Source organism: Balaenoptera ricei, chromosome 10, assembly GCF_028023285.1.
Source record: "Balaenoptera ricei isolate mBalRic1 chromosome 10, mBalRic1.hap2, whole genome shotgun sequence".
Classification (NCBI taxonomy): Eukaryota; Metazoa; Chordata; class Mammalia; order Artiodactyla; family Balaenopteridae; genus Balaenoptera; species Balaenoptera ricei.
The window spans coordinates 80,523,963-80,539,724 of NC_082648.1; the positions used below are offsets into that span (position 1 = coordinate 80,523,963).

General features: G+C 40.8%; 2 protein-coding genes across 4 annotated transcripts in view; one reads left to right on the top strand and one right to left on the bottom strand.

Moving 5' to 3' along the window:
• The window catches only part of TMCC3 (transmembrane and coiled-coil domain family 3), a 439,356-nt gene that overhangs the window by 138,294 nt on the left and 285,300 nt on the right, over nt 1–15,762 (bottom strand). The gene's annotated exons all lie outside the window — the stretch shown is intronic.
• Nucleotides 4,602–15,394, top strand: LOC132372796 (N-acetyl-D-glucosamine kinase-like). The gene is given in 3 exon segments (XM_059934921.1): nt 4,602–4,631; nt 14,421–14,586; nt 14,589–15,394. Coding segments are annotated over 3 exon segments (1,002 nt in total).

Sequence of the window (15,762 nt, forward strand, 5' to 3'; positions counted from 1 at the left end):
AGAAACGAAGACACAACACAGCCAAAAATAAATAAATAAATTAATTAATTTAAAAAAAAAAAGAACATGGCAGCTCTACATGTGCTATCCTGGAACAATTCTCAAGATAAATGAAAAAGTAAGGTATGAAATACCTATTATTCCAGAGTATGCTACCATTTATATAAATAAAGAGGATAAATAATTAAATATATGTATGTGTATTATGTGTGTATATACATATATGAATAATATGTACAATATGTATATGCATTTATATATGAATAGAATATCTTTGTAGGAGTACACAAACTGAATAGTAGTTGTTTCTGGGGCGGTTACAGGATTAGAAAGAGATCTATTCTATATCCTTTACATTTTGTAACTACTATATGCATCAATTATATATTCATTGCCTTGGCATATCTGGAACGTTTCCCTCCTCCTTCTTTTAGAACTACGGGCCTGGAGAAGATGAGGATGCATGTACCAGGCAACAGGTCTGGAGACTGAGTGATCTGCAGCTCCTTCCTTTCTAATTAGACCAGGAACTGAGCATATCATAGCCACTCAAAAATTCTTGAAAAATCACTCAAAGAACTGAATGTAATCAGGAAGGGTGGACCTGCACGAACAGGAATGAGAGTTATTTTCCCCAGGAGCAGAAGTGTACAAAGATTGGGCCTTGGGAACATCCATCTTGCTGTTAGCATGCTGCAGGGCAGGAAAGGTTCCCAGCCGCCCAACCATCAAAGCAATCCTATCTGTGATTTCTTTCTCTCATGTGGCCTGAATCCTCACTGGCCTCTGGCCTGTCCTGTTGGCCATTCAGAATTACTGAGCCCTCCTTCAGAACACCACTTTAATTTCTGAAGACCTTCCCCTCTAACGCATGTACACCCGGAAACATTTAAAACTTCAAACACAATTTAAATGAAAAGTGTAAGCAACCTGTGCATTGAGTCTGAAGCCCTGACTCTCTTAATGAACTGAGGGTTAGATGGTCACTGGCATGAGTCCGGGATGTTCTGCAGAGGCCACCGTGTGTTCGTTAACAGTGAAACACAGGAACACAGGGTAACCTGAGACACTCACGGCCAAGTCCACCCTCACAGGGACAGCTGTTGGTGGGGGAAGCTCGGGGACTGGCGTTGGAGTTCACTATCACTTTACTGCTTTAAAATGTGCAACTCAAGCGTGACAATGCTGTTGTTTCCATTAAGCTGTAACTCACCTACAAATTAATCTCGCTGCACTGATTCAGTTAAATGATGTTTTAGAAATAGCTCTGATCCCATCCTTTGGAAACAGAAACTCATTCTCCCTTTTTCCCAGCAAGCATCTCCCTCACTGCCCCAAATTTCATATCTTACTGGTTAGCCTTCTTTTTTTTTTTTTTAATAGATTTATTTATTTATTTATTTTTGGCTGTGTTGGGTCTTTGTTGCTGTGTGCGGGCTTTCTCTTGTTGCAGCGAGCGGGGGCTACCCTTCGTTGTGGTGTGCGGGCTTCGCATTGCAGTGGCTTCTCTTGTTGCAGAGTGTGGGCTCTAGGCGCGCGGGCTTCAGTAATTGTGGCATGCGGGCTCAGTAGTTGTGGCTCGTGGGCTCTAGCGTGCAGGCTCAGTAGTTGTGGTGCACCAGCTTAGTTGCTCTGCAGCATGTGGGATCTTCCCTGATCAGGGCTCGAACCCGTGTCCCCTGCGTTGGCAGGCAGATTCTTAACCACTGTGCCACCAGGGAAACTGATGTGTATCTATGTGTGTGCATACGTATGGGGTGGTAGGGGGTGAGTGGGGAAAGTGGCACATGTTTGCTATCAGAGAGCACAGAATTGATTTTAGTGCTTTCTCTAATGAACACTCAAACTGTACACTTCATACCTTTCCAGGCCTCAGATGACTTCTCATCTGCCCACCCTCCATGGGGAATGAGATGGATGGTCTCAGATTTTCTTGCATTGCACCATCAAAGACTGGACCAAAAAAAAAAAAAAAAAAAGACTGGACCAAAAGCACCCAAAGAGAAGGGGTGGCTTCAAAAAGAGCTAGGTTTTGTTGTTGTTTTGATTATTATGGTTGGAGTTGACCGTGTTTTGACCTTTCACAATGCCTATCTGGGGAAAGGCTTAGTAAATACTTTTTGAACTGAGCAACCTTTGTCTCCACTCCAGCTGCCTATAGAACTGTGTGTATGTTCAGTTGGAACATTAAAAAAAGAGTGCAAGTGTGAAATTTTGCAGAAACATAATTTAAATGTATTCAAAATGGACTAGAGTCTATTATTCATTATTGTTGTTTGGTGAGCTGAGAGGAAAATGCGGTTCTTTTCATTTTGGGGGATTTAAAAAGTCACCCAGGCAGTTCTGGTTGAAACACACTTGCAAGGGGCCTCCTGTGTCTGGGCAGACTGTGACGCAAGCCCAAGAGGGCCACCCATTGTGCTCGGTGTCTGGGGAAATGTCTCACCTGGGCTCCACTCTAAGCCCATCCCCGTCCCTCACCTACCCCACAGGACAAGATGCAAAGTCACAACACATGCCAGATGCCCCATCTGTCCTGAGATTTCTTTACGCAGAGCAGTCTGGGCCACCACGGACGAATCTTACCCCGTTCACATTACGCGGGGTCAGTTAAGCATGTAGTTGGGTTAGACTGGATTACAATCCTAACCAGAAAATGTCCTGAATAATCTGTGATCAAGTCTGAGTCAATTTATACCTCCGGCAACAATGCCAATGCTTGGGATATGGTAGGGACCCAGTAAAAAGTCCTTTGAATGAACAAATGAAGTGAAAAACCAGACGATGTCCGAAATTTTTAAGGAAGCTGTTAAACCAAATCCACAGCAGCATCTAATTTGAATCCTATGAAATGAGTTTTAAGAGCTCATGGGGGGCGGGGGGGGGGGGGGGGATGAGAGTATTGGCTAATACTTCCTTACACGTGTAAACTACTTGGCAATTTTCCATGATTTCACTTAATTCTAATAACAACCTTATAATGTTGGTTAAATAAATATTATTATCCTTATTTTACATATGGGGAAACTGAGGCCCAGAGAAATTGTGATTTGTTTAATGTCATTATATTAAACAGAGCTAGGATACAAATTCTGATGTCTTTCTACCTCACTAGTGCATAGGAAGCTATAGTTACTATTGTTTATCTTTTAAAATTAAACTACTATAAACTATACTATAACAAGACCTACCTCAAAGGGTTATTTTGAGGACTAAATGAGAATACAGTTAAAGTGCTTAATACAAAGATTAACACACTGTCAACAACCAGTGAGTGACAGCTCTCTTCCTTATTATGATGAAATGAACGAAAGAAAAGGTAAACTGGGCCTACGAGTTTGAATTGAAGGTTTGAATTGAAGGTTACAGCCTAGCTTGTAGTAACATGTACTTAGTTTCAGGCTGGATTCCCAACTGAAAGAGTTTAGAATCATTGAGTGCAAGCCATACAAAACAAGAATCTAGGAATGTATTGAGATTTTCATATTTTTAAAGCAGAGCATGTATACATGCATTTGAAACATATTCATACACACTTACGCATGTTGGGGAAATGTACACTTTTACACATTATAGCAAACTTCATGATGAATTGTAAAATTGACTTAGCAAAAATAACAGCTCAGTGGATTTCCTTTCAGCACAAACAACACTGCAAGTGACAGAATAAGATTCATTCTGATACGACTCTAGACACACTACAGGTAAAAATTCATCCCCTGAAGGTACCAACACACTGTAAAGATTTGATCAATTTTCTTTAAGTCTGGAAATCAGTTCTAATCCCCAACTGCACTATGATATTATATCTTAAAAACTCTTCAACATGTTTCACAGCTTGAAAATCCAACGGACTCCAGGGATACGGATGGTTAACAATAATTAACCATCTTTTTCTTTCTTAAAAGCTGGAAGCTGCTAATACAATGTATCAATGAGCCAACAGATTTCTTAGTAATAATTCCATAATGAGCACAGGTTTTGGAATTGGATTATCTGAGTTTAAATCCAGATTGTACCACTTTTTCCCTCTGTGATTTCCAATAAATTACTTCATCTTTCTGTGCTTCAGTTCCCAATCTACAAAAGGCAACTAATAAGAGCACATACTTCATAAGATTTGCTATGAATATTAAATGAGACAACTGGTATAAAATTCTTAGAAAGGCACTTAGCACAGGGTAATGAATCAGTAAATGGTACCTATCATTATTGTATATATACACAAAACATGCCTATTTAAAAACACTAATCATAGATCCATCCTTCCTCAATGACCAACCTCAGAATTTCCACCCAGAGAGCAATGTGAAAACTGATTTATCTTGCATTCTCTGCTCCCAAAGGCTGGGTGCTATGACTGGCACAGAGTAGTTACTCTGAAAATATTTGATAAGAGAATGAAATGATGATAGCAATATTTTAAAGCACTTTGAAAATACATCATGAAAAGCATGATATACTCTGTGATCCTCAAGGGTAAGGGAGAAAGAGAAGTTATTCCAAGCTTAGACTGTCTTTCTCCCATTGGGATAAAAGGGAAATGAACAACAGCGGATATCGCAAGAAGCAATGGAATTAAATTATGTCAACTTCCCAGCATGATAACAACAGAAGGCTCCATCATGGAGGTAAGGCTGGTCACCTATTCATCCACTCTATTCTTTTTTTTTTTTTAAACACTCTATTCTTTTAAAAAACAAACCATCCTCTCACAAATCCTCTCTCTTACGGATCGATGTACATGAGTTACTGAGAATTCACATTATGTAACATCACAAAAAAGCAATAGGAATTCAACAATGCTTTTTCTAGCTCTCACAAATGCCAAACAGTAGGCATTAGAGAGCTGAATTTCCAACAGGTTTTACAACTGCTGTCTGACAGCAAAATCCTATGGAGAGGGTTGGGGCCAATGCTTCATATGGGGATCCTATGCCAGGAAAGATTCATAATCAGAAAAGTGGGAGCTGCCCAAGACTTGCAATGAAAACTCTGGTCAAAGCCCACAGAAATTCCAGGCTTCAAACACAGGCAGTCCCCACAAAAAGCCAAAATTATCCCCTGCGGCGTAGAAGCTACACTGTTACAGAAGCAAAAAACTTTAGGGAAAAAAATCATCAACTGATCCAATGTAAAACTAAATGGCAAAATGTCCATGATATATTACGTTCCCGTCCCCTCCAAAAAAGATAGTTGTAGACCAACATGTGCAGTGACTCTATTTAGTTAAATAAAACAAAAACAAAAACTTCACTACCCTTCTTTCTCTCTGTAATTTATACATAGAAAAATTTCTGAGAAAAAAATGTGTGATTGTTAATGCTGATTAACACTAGAGAGTCAGTGAAGGGGAGACTTTTAACTTTTCATGATAGAAAAAATAAATAGGTTAATAAACCCCTACGTACCCATTACTCAGCTTCACCAATTATCTATTCATGTCCAATTTTGTTTCATCTATATCTCCCCTGAACTTCCTTCTCCTGCATTATTTTGGAGCAAATCCCAGATATCATATTTTATCTGTAAATATTTTGCTATGTATTGCTAATAGACAAAGCCTCTTTTTTTAAAAACATAAAGACCATACCATTATTATGCCTAAAAAAAATCAATAATATCACCTTAATACTACAAATATCCAGTGCTTAAATTTCCCATAAATTAAGTTTTGGGTTTGGTTTTTTTTTTAGCAGTTTGTTTGAATCAGGATTCAAATAAGGTCTACATATACTGATTGACTGGTAAGTCTTTTAAGGTCTTTTACGTCTCCCATTCTATAGGGGTCCGCCTATCTTATTATTTTCTTGTAATTTACTTGTTACTTTAAAATTTTTATATATCTATTAATTTTATTTTATTTTATTTTTGACTATCAGCAAATTGGTTTTTGAAAAAATTTTTATTGGCGTATAATTGATTTACAACGTTGTGTTAGTTTCAGGTGTACAGCAAAGTGAATCAGTTATACATATACATATATCCACTCCTTTTTAGATTCTTTTCCCATATAGGCCATTACAGAATATTGAGTAGAGTTCCCTGTGCTGTACAGTAGGTCCTTACTAGTTATCTATTTTATATATAGTAGTGTGTTACATCTATTCATTTTAAATTGACCACATATATGTATTTTTTTTACATGTCAGGAGGAGGAGAAAATTAAATGGCTGGCAGCACTGAGTTCCTTCACTGCTCAAAAAATAAACAAGTAGTGGTAAAAGCTGCAGTTACATTAGATCATATTTCTCTGTCTCCCATAAAACAACTAGATAAGAGTGGGCCAATATATAAAAACTGTTTAAAAAGTAAATTTAAAAACCAGTGAGTTCTCAGTAGTATAATATTACCAGTAGTGCAAGGTATCATCAGAGATCTATTCGAAGCAACAGATTAGCTTAGCTGTGGGTCTTGGTTCAGCCCTATTAAGAACGTCTACTTTCTTAGATAAATAACTTCCAGACAATGTGGATGCTATGATTAAATGTTAGTAGACCTTTTTTGTTATTTTTTTTATTACAAATGTCACCCATGCTAACTATAAACACTTTAGCAAATACAGTTAAATAATTGATAAAATGAAACCTATAACCCCACCACCCAAAAATAACCACCATACTGATCACGAAGGAATCTTTTGGTTCTAAGTCAAAGAAGACCTAAATCAAACTGGCTTAAATATAAAGGGAAGTAATACATTTGGAAAGTCCAGAGGTAGTTTTGGCTCCAGGCAAAGTTTAATCTAGCTAGCAGCTAGGTGATGTCACCAGAGACCCAATTTTCTCTATTTCTCCACTGTCATTCTTAGTGTCAGCTCATTCTGAAACTAGTCTTATCATAGTTGCATGATAGCTACCACTCACAGCTCCCAGGACCTCAAATTTCTTGCTCAAGTCGAACAAGAAGAAGAGTACTCCTTTACCCCAGGCTTCTCAGTGACAATCCAGAAATGCACGCTGATCAGTCTAGATCAGGTCACGTGATTTTGCCCTCACAGTGGCAAGGGGGATATAATATACAAACTAGCTTAGCCTAACACACACACTCTACCGCCTAATCAAGGTACAGTCTGCTTCCCCAGAAACTCAGATTCCCTAAATGGCAATGGGGGCTAGATAGAAAGAAGAAATCATGTTGGGGGGCAACCAATAGATGTCCACTGCCATCACTATTTAGATTTGCTGTGCTGTGACTCTGTTTTTTTTTTTTTTTTTTTTTTTTGAATTTCTAGTTCCTAACCATTTTTTTTTTAAACATCTTTATTGAAGTATAATTGCCTTACAATGGTGTGTTAGCTTCTGCTTTATAACAAAGTGAATCAGTTATACATATACATATGTTCCCATATCTCTTCCCTCTTGCATCTCCCTCCCTCCCGCCCTCCCCATCCCACCCCTCTAGGTGGTGTGACTCTGTTTTTAAATGTAGAAGATGCTGCCGATGCTGAGATTAATTTCCAATATGTAGAAGTTTAGGGAAGAGAAGGTTTTCAATAGATAAAACACAGGATGATGCCTCACATTTGTTAGGTACTAAAATCATTTGTTGAATTGAATTGAAATAGCTTAAAAAGGCTTAAAGACAGAATACCCAATGATGCTTCCCAAAGTATGAGACCAAGAAAAGCAAACTTACAGGCTCTCCATGGCATTAAAAAACATAGTCCTGGGACTTCCCTGGTGGCGCAGTGGTTGACTCCGCGCTCCCAATGCAGGGGGCCCAGGTTCAATCCCTGGTCAGGGAACTAGATCCCACATGCATGCCACAACTAAGAAGCTCACCTGCCACAACTAAGGAGCCCACGTGCCTCAACTAAGGAGCCAGCAAGCTGCAACTAAGACCCAGTGCAACCAAATTAAAAAAAAAAAACCATAGTCCTTATTTACATAAATGTTTGAATCTCTTGGTTGGTTATGTAAACAAGTATCCCTCAGTTGTCCAAATATTTGTCATGGTTTCTTTCCTTAGAATAGAAATCAAAGAACCATAACAATCCAAGTTGTCTCATACTTGGGGAGAGGGGCAATAACCCTTTAAAAAATAACATCCTACGATGCACCACATACCTTAATCAAATGAAAGTTGGGTTAGGCCTGCTGAATTAAGAGTGGGGGACTTGAAGCCCACGTACTGCACCCCCCCCCACTTCATACTAGTAACTCTTCTACCATGTCAGCTCAAATACATCTAAGTGACAGGGAGTTCACCATCTCACAAAACATACTCTTATTCTAATTTCAATTCCTGATGCTGAAACAGTTTCTTACTACTGGACAAAAGTCTGATTCCCTGGAATGTCTACTCCGTGGGCCAAAACACCCTTTCACAAGCTGACATTTCAAGTACCTTGAGACGGCTCTCATCCCGCTCAGCCATCCTGCCTTCTTCAGGCTCAACATCCTCAGGTCTTTAACTACTGCTCACTGGACACGGTCTCTGTTCTTTTCATCATCCTGCTCACCTGCTACTGTGTGTTCTGCTGCAGCTTTGAGAATATGCCCTTGACCCAGGGAAGTGTGCCAATTGCTCAGCGTCTTCGGAATTTATTTCTCAACTGACTTTTAACAACACATGCATGTTCTATCTCCGTCAGGCAACTCTGTTTCTACCTTTTGATGTTCATGTCTCAGCAGCATGACAAATGCTCATCAAAACTCAGCTCTTGACCCTCTGCTCTTCTCTCTGGACTTGAAGTATCTTCTCCCCTCCATCCACTGTGTTCTTCCCAAACTGCTAATTCACGGCAAATGTTTGTGCCTGTGATCTGCTCCCGCTGACAGCGGTGCCTGGGCATAGGCTGCCTGTCTTGACACTGCCACCCTTCCCAGCTCACTCCAAAGGCCTGGAAAAGACTGTCTGCTCTCATCTGAGTCCTCCTGAAAGGGAATCAACATTCCACATGTGCCCTGATCAGCTCAGAGTTCAGGGGGCCTATGCTTTCCCTGCTCCATGCAGCGCTTTTCAGGATGGATGGTATTCGTCAATGTGCTTGTGGGTTTGATTTTTAGCAGCTTCCCTTCCCTGTCACATCATCTCAAGATTAGACTTGACTGTCACTGTCCACTGGCCACAGCCCCACCCAGTTGTCTCCAGCGGGGTGGCCACCTCCAGATTAAGTGAGGCTCTGAGTCAATGACAACCAGGATTGATGATACAGTAAGACAATGGCTGTCAAAGCTGGCTGCACATTAGAATCATCTGGAGAGCTTTAAAAACTCCAGAGATTCTGGTTCAATCGATCTGAGTATCTTTTAAAAATCAGTATTTTTTAAAAAGCTCCCATGATTCTAATGTATAGACAGGATTCAAAGTCACTGCAATACGAAATCCCTCTTAATAGGTAAATATGTTCTGGAATTTGTCTGCAGCTACCCTATCTGTAAATAGAGCCCAAGGTGCCTGACAGGACTTCTACAAAACAATTCAGGAACTGAATTGTTAATAAACCACATTCAATTCTCCCAACAATTCTGGGAAGCAGATTTTATTACCATTCCCATTGAACAGACGTAAAATCCAAGCCTCAGAAATGTCAAGTAACCTGTCCCAAGCACCCATAGGAAGAAAGGGGGGCAGGGGATAAAGAATATTTCTGCAGATTCCAAACATGTGTCCTTAACCCTGGTATACTTTCTCCAGTGCAGCCCCATCCCTTGGCCTTATTGAAATGTTTCACTTCTTCCTGGAGCCCTGAGAGTTGGGCTTCCCTTGGTTCTCCAAGGGAGCTGGAGTCCGATCCTGAACCTCCACCTAATTCCTACCAGCCCTTCTGGTCTATTGCTTCTGATACCATTTTCTTCATCTTAAAGGAACTCTGTCCATTATAGCTTGGATACTTCAAAATCCAGTCATAGGTCATTCCCTTGGATACAACTCCCTCGGCCATTGACCTCCCCTGTCCACCCCGCCCCAATCCAACTTATCACTCTCTCCCAGACCCTGCCCATAGTCAGTCCTGGGTGACTCCCAGTTGTCTGCATGCTATGCCAATGACAGCATCAATTAAATCCCTCTGGGTTTTTTTTTTTTTTTTTTCACATGAACTGCCATGAAGCTGTTCTTCTTTCATCTTGCATGTTTATGATTATTCCTTTAAACCTAAATATAGGACTAATTGTTGCTGTTTAATTTTAAAAATATTTTTAGTTTTATTAGTTTGGGCCCATTATTCCAGCACTTCCATATAATTCTGAAACTAAATTACCATTTATCATAATGAAGTCTCCTTTTGATTGCTTTATATCATCTGTAAGTTTCTTGACCATGGGCTCCATGTTTTTTCCCAAGTTCCTAATAAAAATGGTTCTTTGCTATTACCCTTCCTTTTGTGTGGCCTAAAACCAACAGAATCAACATTCTCTAGCAAAAATCACTCACTGGGCTATCTCCAGCTAATTGTACAATCTTATTTTCAAAAATTCGACATGGGATTTTGTGAGTGCTTTGTTGAAATTAAGATTCAGTAACTATATATTATTCTCTGAGTCAAGTTACTATAATGAATGTTCTTAGTAAACCCTTATTGGCTCCTAGAGATCTCTATTTTTTTCTAATTACTGTCATCTATCTGAGAATCTATTCTAAACTTGTCAGGGATTAAGAGAAATGTCAAAGACCATTTGTGAAAAATGGAACAGGATTTTCCCATTTTTTGGCAATGCTCCTGTTCTCCACAACTTCTCAAAATTTACTAATAGTTGCCCTAAGGTCAGCTCCCTTACATCTGGGATGTAATCGGGCTGGGCTTTCTTACCATCTCTCCACCTATCCAGGGTTTCAGTGTCCTTTTAACTCATTTATCTTTTATTTAATTGAAAATTTTATTGAGATAATTGTAGATTCACATTCAGTTGTAAGAAATGATACAGAGAGATCCCTGTACACTTTGCCCAGTTTCCCCCAATGGTTTTTCCAAAATTGTAGTATAATATCACAACCAGGATACTGACATTGATAAATCACCCTATCTTCCTCAGTTTTACTTGTACTCATTTGTGTGTGTGTGTGTGTGTGTGTGTGAACTTCTGTACAACATCATTACCTGTGTAGAATCATGTATCCAGTCAAGATACAGAATGAACAGTTCTAACACCACAAGGGTCCCTCGTGTTGCCTATCCATTAATCTTTTAAACATGCTTGCTCTGCTCTTTTTGGTTTTTAGATCAATTGCCATAAAGGAAATAAGGGATGCAAAATAAGAGTTGAGAAGTGCCTTCACTGGGCTATTTGTTAACGTTACTGCTTCTTCCTCCTTTTGAGCATGGTTTCTTAAAACTGCATAAACTTGCTTTTTCAATACTACTACTCTGCCTTCCTAGATTAAAAAAAAAATGCTTTTAAGTCCTTAGGTGTTCTTTATCTGATGTTCATTTTTATAATTTCTTTGGAATGAAGCATGATAAATGGATGGAGAGGCTTTTTTCCCCCCTACTTTGTAGTGGAAGGGAAGATGGCTTCCAATTATAAGCATTTATGAGACAGCTTTGAGTAGTAAACTGTAACCAGTAACTGTAGATAATCTTAACATATTACAGTATCATTTTCCCCAGTAATCTCTTTGAGGAATAGGACCACATCCTACACTTCTTTTGTGTTTACAGTGGCTGCTGTCCTTGACTCTCCAACACCCATACATCCCAGATGATTAGTCAAACCAAGGGTCGGCCGTTTTCCTGTAAAGGGCAGACAGTAAATATTTTAGCCTTTGCCAGAAGATCTCTGTTGCAACTATTCAATTCTTCTGCTGTACTGTGAAACAACAACAAGCATTTTGTAAATGACTGGGCATGGCTTATGCCAATTACATTTCAGTTATAAAAAAAACAGGTGGGGAGCAGCAGTTTGCCAACCCCTGGCCTGAGCCAATTATGGTAACTCCATTTCCTCAGCCAGTGACGCTTACAAATGGACATGGGACCCAATCCTGGTGCATGCGATGTGAGGAAAGTTTGCTGAGGGGCTTCTAGGAAAGACTGTTTCACAGTTAAGACACTCAAGGAAGAGACAACCCTCCTATTTCCTTTGGATATTAGCAGATCTGGATGTGATGCCTGGAATCACTGCAGCCATCTTGCTCCTGACCTAAAGATGAAGCCATCAACAATAGGAGGGCAGAGCCATGATAATCACAGAGGACAGCAGAAACTTGACATACTGTGCCCGGAGGCTGCCCTACTTCTTCTTATGTAAGACAACAAATTTCCTTATTGCTTAAGTCAATGAGTTGGCCAAAAAGCATCCTAATTACTATACCCCCTTCAGTGCTTAGCAAAGTACTTCACAGAGGAAAGACATTCAGTGAACATTTTGTTGATCTGGCTCACAAACTGAACCATAAGCTTATGCAAATCAGAATTCTTTTCTATTGTAAATAACAACCTAGCTCCTTTTAAAATACAAGTTCACTTTTCTCTGAAAAATAAATAACAGTAACACCAAGAGGAAATAATAGTAAACCTCATATTATTTAAGATGAATAGAAAACCAAAATATTTAACAGTTTTTCATTTTTCTCAAAATAAATGTGTTTCAAGATTATCCATTCCGTGCAGTTTTCCTCCTGTTACTTTAAGCCTTTCTCTCCCTGGCTGGCCTTTGGAAGGCAAGCTGCATGCAAATGTCTGTACACTCATCAGTCTTATTAGGCATGGTTCCAACTGGCCACCCCACATGAACACAATTAAAAGTTAAACATCAATTAAAATTCAAGAAATCCATTTAGCTCTCTGAAAAAACACTAAATAACCGTCCACATTTGGGGCCCAAATTAATCTAAATTGTTTTCCATCGCTCTTTAGTTATCAAACATACTGGGCCTCATTTTAAACTCTGTTAATTGCTCATTCAGCTTTCACGGAGTAGGTGATGAAAAATGAGCCCAGGATAAAAAATAAAGACGTGGAATGAAATGCCACACTGGGTCAAGTTCAGTCAGTCAGGTAGTCTGTTAGTGACGGCGGCACTGGAGAAATTCTGTGAGAGGGCAAGCCCTATCCAGGGGTGAGGGGACATGCAGACGATTTCTCCTCTGAGACTTCCGCTGATTTATTCATCTGCTTATTCAACATAGACTTGGATGTCTAATTGGCATCTCAAGTTTTGACATGTCCAAAACAGAATGCATAATTTCCCCCAAGTCTATTTTTGGTCCTGTCTTCCCCATTTCAATAAATGGCACCCAACTGCATAAGCCCAAATTCAGCATCACCCTTGATTTCCTTTTTTTTGTACCTCTACAACCATGCCATCCGCGATTCTCGCTGACTCTGTAACCAAAATCTGTTCGGTCCTCTCTATCCCACGCCACCACCTTAATCTGGGCCTCTGTCACGTCTCTTTTGAGATTACTGCCACTGCCTCCTAAATGGTCTCCCTGATGCCCTTTCTGCCTCCCCAAAACCCATCCTTTTAAAAACAAAATATAATCCCATCACTCCCCTGCTTAAAACCCTTCAACAGCTTCCAACTGCATTTTATTTATTTATTTAAAGATTTTTTGATGTGGACCATTTTTAAAGTCTTTAGCGAATTTGTTACAATATTGCTTCTTTTTTTATGTTGTGGTTTTATTGGTCCTGAGGCATAGTGGGATCTTAGCTCCCCGACCAGGGATCGAACCCACAACCCCTGTGTTGGAAGGTGAAGTCTTAACCACTGGACCACCAGGGAAGTCCCCCAACCACATTTTAGAATTAGAAACCTATACGAGTTTCCTATTGCAGCTGTAACAAATTACCATAATTTGGTGACTTACAATTGTATGCTCTTACAGTTCTGGAAATCAGAAGTGTAAAATCAAGGTGTCAACAGGGCTGTGTTCCTTCTGGAGGTGTCAGAGGAGAGTCTGTTTCTTTGCCTTTTTTAGCTTCTAGAGCTTCCTATATTCCTCGGCTTGTGGCGCCTCCCTCACCTTCTCTGATCCTCCTGCCTCCCTCTTATAAGGACCTTTGTGATGACATTGGGCCCACCTAGGTCACCCAGGATGATCGCCCCATCACAAGATCTTTAACTTAATCACATCTACAAAGTTTCTTTTACCACGTAAGGTGACATATTTACAGGTTCGGGGACTAGGACATGGATAATTTAGGAGGGCCCTTATTCAGCCTATCATAAAAACAAAAATCAAAACAACACAAAAAACGGAATACCTCCCATTTCACATTTATTATCTCATTTAATCTTCACAGGAATCTGGTGTGTGTGTGCATGTGTATATGTGTGGGTATGATTTACACTATTTTACTGTATTAAAAAATCACAGCCAATGCTTCTGATCTTGTTGAAATATATTCACGCAGCTTGGATGTATTTCATATTTTAAATACGATCCCAGATTTTTAAATTAGGTTACTAAAATAAGTACCAATTAAAATGTGGGTAAAAAGCAAACAGCGGGATCTGCGGCGGCGGTAGCAGCACGGGGGAGGCACACGATCCAAGGTCCTTTTACTCTCAGAGGATGAGCAGATCCTGGCAGAAGTGGAAGGACTCAGCACAAACCACTGGCTGATCGGGACAGACAAGTGTGTGGAGAGGATCAACGAGACGGTGAACAGGGCCAAACGGAAAGCAGGGGTGGATCTCTGGTCCCTCTACGGAGCCTGGGCCTATCCCTCCTGAGCGGTGGGGATCAGGAGGACCCCGTGAGGATCCTGATGGAGGAGCTGAGGGACCGATTCCCCTACCTGGGTGAAAGCTACTTCATCACCACCGACGCCGCCGGCTCCGTCGCCACTGTTGCGCCGGATGGTGGCATCGTGCTCATCTCTGGGACAAGCTCCAACTGTAGGCTCATCAACCCCGATGGGTCTGAGAGCGGCCGCGGTGGCTGGGGCCACGTGATGGGCGATGAGGGCTCAGCCTACTGGATTGCACACCAAGCAGTGAAAATAGCGTTTGACTCCATCGACAATCCAGAGGCGGCTCCTCATGACACCGGCTATGTCCAACAGGCCATGTTCAACTATTTCCAGGTGCCAGATCGGCTAGGAATCCTCACCCACTTGTACAGGGACTTTGATGAATGCAGGTTTGCTGGGTTTTGCGGGAAAGTTGCAGAAGGTGCGGAGCAGGGAGATCCCCTTTCCTGTTACATCTTCAGGAAGGCTGGGGAGATGCTGGGGACACATGTTGGGGCAGTGCTGCCTGAGACTGACCCGGTCTTGTTCCAACGGGAGATTGGCCTCCCCATCCCGTGTGTGGGCTCTGTGTGGAAGAGCTGGGAGCTGCTGACGGAAGGTTTCCTTTTGGCGCTGACCCAGGAGAGAGAGATCCAGGCTCAGAACTCCTTCTCCAGCTTCACCCTGTTGAAGCTGCGGCACTCCTCCGCCCTGGGCGGGGTCAGCCTAGGGGCCAGCCACGTGGGGCACCTCCTCCCCATGGACTAAAGCCCAGTGGACATTGGGTGTTGGAGCTTTTTCTCCTTTTCCTTGTTTTTTTTGAAAAAGAAACACCTATAGAAGAAAATAAACGCACTTTACCCACTCCCCCCCACCAAAACAAAAATAAATAAATAAATAAAAATGTAGGTCTCTTGCCATGTAACAGGGCTGGTTTCATCTCCATTTTACAGCTGTGTAAACTGAGGCTCATAGAGACACAGTTGTAGAGAACAAATATATGGATACCAAGGGGGAAGGGGGAGGGTGGGAGGAACTGGGAGATTGGGATTGACATATACACACTACTATGTATGAAACAGATAACTAATGAGAACCTACTGTATAGAACAGGGAACTCTACTCAATGCTCTGTG